General features: G+C 39.8%; 1 protein-coding gene across 1 annotated transcript; it reads left to right on the forward strand.

Moving 5' to 3' along the window:
- Window positions 1-4,018: 4,018 nt before the first annotated feature.
- Window positions 4,019-4,900, forward strand: LOC308498534 (developmental pluripotency-associated protein 4-like; the record flags this gene model as incomplete). The annotated part of the gene is made up of 1 exon (XM_081050759.1): window positions 4,019-4,900. One exon carries the CDS (start codon window positions 4,019-4,021, stop codon window positions 4,898-4,900), a length of 882 nt encoding a protein of 293 aa, XP_080906885.1.
- Window positions 4,901-5,357: the final 457 nt, after the last annotated feature.

Genomic DNA, 5,357 nt, shown 5'->3' on the forward strand with positions numbered 1-5,357 from the left:
TATCTTCAAGTATTTAAGGGCTCCAAATCTACCCCAGCTGGGCACCACCTACTTCTGACCATACCCCCTCTTTTTGGCATGGAGCACCCAACTGGAAAAAATCTTTACTAGCACACCTTCTCCCTACTGAGCCACCAACTGGACTAAAACTGTGGTTCTTGTCTGGGCAGTTTTTCTGACTAGCCCTCACTCCACTCTAGTTAATTTCATTCAAAACTACAAACTCAGTCCCCATGAAAAATCTCTCTGATTTTAGAGGAGACCCAGGTCATGGGCCTAAACTCAGTAAGCAAATTTTTCACTCATTCTGATTATTATAAATTCTCTTCTTAAGAAAGACTGTGTCATGTGGTAGAAGGAGCATGGCTCCAGCGTCATAGGTGCCAATTCAAACCTTGTTTCCACATTAATAACTGTGTGACCCTCCACCTCTGTTTTCTCATCTGTAGAATGAGAATAAAATCTACTCCACAATGGGGCGGAAAAGATTCAATAAGACAATGTATTTGTATATAGCAGCAATTATGGTACCTGACATAACAATGTTACTTAATAAACATCCTTCTTTATCTTTTTATTAGTATTTATTTTTGGATCACTCATCTTGTACATTGAATTACTTTAAGGATCTTGGAAGAAAGCCTGGAGTCCTGCCAATAATAACTTTAGCTTGTACTGAGTATTGTCATAAAGTTTCTTTGTTAAATCCTTGGACTATAACTTGTATAAGTGGGTAGGGCCAAGGTATTCAATTGGGTAGTTTCCTCAAATTTCTGGATGGGACTCAACTAAAAAGAAGAGTGAATGCTCAAATCCTTTAGCTTCTTGTTTCTTTGAATAAGAGTCTTGTTTCTGTAGGAAGTTTTTTCTTTACTTATAATGCCAAATAGGAAATTCTTCCTTCAGAAATGGAAACTTACCCTGTACGGCCATCTATTCAGTAGTAATAGGGAATGTCACTTCTCCAACCTCAGTCCTATATTCCTTCATACACTAGATATATCATTAACTGTTAAGTGCCCAGTACAGCACTTTTAGATGCTGTGAGGGGACAAATTATGTGCCACTCATTGCCTCTGCTCTCAAAACACAGGAGTAATTCTACAACAATGAAGGGATGTAAAAGATAGAGCTAAACGGTGTGTGTCAGAGTCTCAATGTGAGAAAAGTTCAAGAGACCAGAAAGTCTTCAGATTAACGCTAGGGAAAGTTTCATAGGGCAAAAAAAAAAAAAAGACATCTAATGGAAGAACAGTATGTCTATGATAAATGTGTCATCAAATACTAAATACATTGTCTTTGTTCCCAGTTGGATAACTTTATTTTTCTTTGCAAGAACCCCAACCTCAGCCATGCACACTGGGCAAGAGCCCATCTCTATGCAGTGCACCTGCATGCAACCATCCTTGCACACATCCTTCCTTTGCTCACATTTACCCCACTCCACTTTCTTCCCTTCGCAATTTTCTCCTTTGTCCTATCCCCTCATAAGCAAGCTATGTGTAAGACGTTCAATCACAGCAAGGAATAGAATCACAAATTATTGGTAGGTTAGTGCTGGCAATTTAGACATCATAGAGTTACCCTTCCCTTCATTGTATACTGTCAAGGATTTTTCATCTTCTACTACTGTCTTCAGTCATTCATTATTTCACTTAAAAATATGTTAGATACCTTATCATATACAAAGTCCCCAGTAACTGTTATGTCTAATAAATTTCCCTTATCCTTAAAAATCTTCTCCCCTGCCTCTTCTCCATTTGATCAGTTTAGATAAACAGATTGAGAAATGGACAAAACTGTGTTTTGTACTCCTAGCCTCTTCATTCTTAGCCTACATTCCTCTTCAGTGAATATTCCCATTCTAGTTCCTTCAAGTTTTTTCATGTCCCCTATCAATAGTTATCATTAGAGTCTTCAGTCACCTTGGGGTTGAACGGCCACTAACAGTATAATTGCTCTCCTTCTTGAAGTAGTTACATTTTAGTTGGGGTCAAAGTCTTATATTACAAATAAAGGTCTAACCTATTTCAGATACCAGTCAAGGAGGATTTGGGGAGGCCAAGAATTTGGTGGGGACCACACCTGAAAAGACATTTTTTAGTTAACACCTGCTTTACCAACCTTCAAGTAAGATAGATAATATACTAAAATAAAAGCTACTATTGGATTTTGATATAAAAGGGTAGAATGAAAACTAATCTCTTACGTTTAAAAGTATGCCAGTGAGAAATGTGTGGTCTCCCAGTTCCAAAGTCACCCGTTGTTGTCTGCCCTGAAAAAATGGAGCTTGAAATATTTCTCCTTTGCAGCGAGCACAATGTTAAGTTTTGTCAGTATAGGAAACTAGAGAAATACTACCAGAGGAACAGGGCTTCTTATCCTGGTTTTGGAGTTTTCCATTTGCTTCTTTTTGTTTCTGTCTCCTGGCATCCAGCTTCATGTATGGGGTTCATCCAGTGGCAGTCCCCCCATCAAGTTTCAGTAGCATACGTATGGAAGGCTTCTCAAGCTTCTGTGCCATCCCTATTGACGTTTTCCCAATAAGTCCACAGGTATCCCAGAAGTCAGTTTCCCTGCTTTGGCCCATCTGCACTTTGGAAGGGGGTTTCCTGTTTGCCCAGTGTCTGTGGGTCAGTTCTAGCCCAGGCAACCCAGCAAAATTCTCTGCAATCCAATAGTCCATAGCCACACAGGGAGGAGGGCACTTTTCGTATTTGTTCCTTCTTTGGGCACCCTCCCTGAGCCCTAGAGTATTCTTCTGAGTTATCTTTACGCCTTTATAGATAACCACCTGTTATAGTTAATAAATCTTTTATTAAAATTTCCTTATTCAAATTACTATATGGTGTCTGTCTCTTGATTGGTCCCTGACTGATATAAGAAGGAGGAGACAAGATCTTATTCCTGAGCAAATAAACATTTGTTTAAAGACCCAAAGTATGTGAACAACCAGAGAGAGAGTTTGACTTTCTGCCAGACTAATCTATTGCAAATGAGCCTAACATCTTGGTTACAATAAGTAAGGTAGGGGGGGAAAAAAGGCAGTGAGCATTCAAATCCTAGGAAAATAGATTTTCATATTAATCCTGCAACTTAAAGTAGTATATGTCCTGCTGAAGCGGGCACATAAACCTGCAACTAAAAATAGAATAAAGCAAAATAAACAAACAAACTAAAAAGTTCAAACTTAAATACACAAGAGCCTTACTCAATTGTCAGGTCAATATTGATGTGCCCAAATGAGTATCTTCTGTATATAGTTTTAAAAATTACCTGGGGGGGGGGGTAGGAGACCACTTCATGGACGGTGTAGATGCCTGACCACTGCAGTGTACCCCTAAAGCTGAAGCTGAATAATATTGAATATCAACTATAAAAATATATAGATAGGGATGTGGAACACAGCATAGGGAATAGAGTCAGTGGAATTGTAACACCTATATACGATGTCAGAGGGGTAGTAGATTGAGGGAGGGGGTTATCACCTTGTAAGGGGTAAATGTCTAACTATTACATTGTTTTGTACACCTGAAACTAAAAAAAAAAAAAAAAAAGTAACTACTTAAGAATTTTAAATTAAACTCTATATTACCTAAAAAAAAATTATCTGGGGAATAAGAAATGAGGGACTAATTAGGTTTTTCCATTTGTTTTCTGCAAAAATATTAGCATAAAATAGGTCACAAACAGACCAAGTTGGAAGTATCTTGCTCAAATAATTTAATTTTCCTCTCTCCAGCTTTTCTGCAATACCTGTACAAATTCACATTATGACTTTAAAGAGACAGTGAATAAAATTATAACAAGGAATAAAGAATAACAACAAAAGCTTCTTATATAGCCTCAGCATGTGCTCAGAGTTTTAAATGCCTTTTATATACTTATTCATTCAATCCTCAAACTACCACAAGGTTTAGGCAAGGAGCTGTTCAAGAATGGAGTCAGGTTCAGAAGTACGAAGATCTTCTTTTTATCAACCTCTACTTCTTTTTTGAGTATGGAGAATGCAAAAGGTATGGAGAATGCAAAAGGCAACAAAAACTCCTCAAAGAAGTCAAAGGAGAAGAAAAAGACTTGCAAATCCCAAGCTCTCTCAGTAGAAGCTGAAGAGAAACAGCAGGCTGTTGGTGAACCAAGTACAAAAGGAAACTCGGGGAAGGGAACCAAACGAGAAAGGTCCATGAAAGAGGATGAAGCTTCCTGTCCACAAAAGATGGCACAAGACAATAAAAAAGTAAGACTTCGGAAGAAGATACCAGTTCCTCCGTTGCCCTCTAAACTGCCACCTGTAAACCTGATTCACCGAGACATCGTGAGGGCCTGGTGCCAGCAATTAAATCTGGGCACCAAAGGCTTGAAATTGGAAGCATATAGGCGACTCTGCGAACATGCTTACCCTCATCAAAAGGTTATTCCCGTCACATCAGCAGAGTCCAAGATACTGACCACAACACAAAGAAAATTAAGGATGGAAAAGTGGAAAATGACTCTGGAAAATTCTGATCCTTCTAAAGTGACTGCTCCCCCTGAGGAAGGGATGCCTGCTCTTGAAGGACTGGACAAGGTTGTCATGACAACTTCCCCCCAAGATGCTGTGTTTGCTTCCTGGACCAGAATTGCAGCCAGAGCTGGGAAGATGGAGGCTGAGGAATCACCACAAGAGACTTCTAGTGTCAGGTGGTGTGTGGTCCATGGGCGATGTCTTCCTGCACATAAAGAGGGTTGGGTCCAGCTACAGTTCTATGCTGGGCAAACCTGGGTTCCTGAAAAACACGGGAGAGTGTGTGCACTCTTCTTGCTACCTGCAAGCAAATTTCCACCCCCATTCCTGGAGGACAATATGTTGTGCCCCAAATGTGTTCAGAGGAATAAGGTATTGATGAAAAGCCTTCAATGAGACTACAATGCCAGGAAAAAGGGTACAGCGATGATGCTAATTAACCATAGAAAGGAGACTACTATCAACTTCATGATGCCACTGACCACTGAACTCCAGGCTGCTCCACACCCACCATGCTTTCTGCTTAGAAGAAGACACACAGGCTAGGGGGGTGCAGATCTTACCCTCAGACTCCCAACAGTGCCTGCTGCTTCGTCTGTCGGGATACAGACTCTTAGTTTTTAAAGTGGAAAAGTATTTCACAAATTATCATTCATTGTGATTAATAAGACCAAAAAAAAAGTCAATACTATCAAATGATTATCCTTCTGAAATAGAAGTGACCTCAGCAGCTCTTTAAAGTGGGAACTTGAGCATTGTAAAGGGCTGAGTGAAACAGTATTGCACTCACATGCTGGATTCCTCGCCTCAGAATTCTGTCTTTCTGGGGTCTCCTGCCTTAGTTCAAGCTCGA

Source organism: Rhinolophus hipposideros (assembly GCF_964194185.1).
Source record: "Rhinolophus hipposideros genome assembly, chromosome: 6".
Classification (NCBI taxonomy): Eukaryota; Metazoa; Chordata; class Mammalia; order Chiroptera; family Rhinolophidae; genus Rhinolophus; species Rhinolophus hipposideros.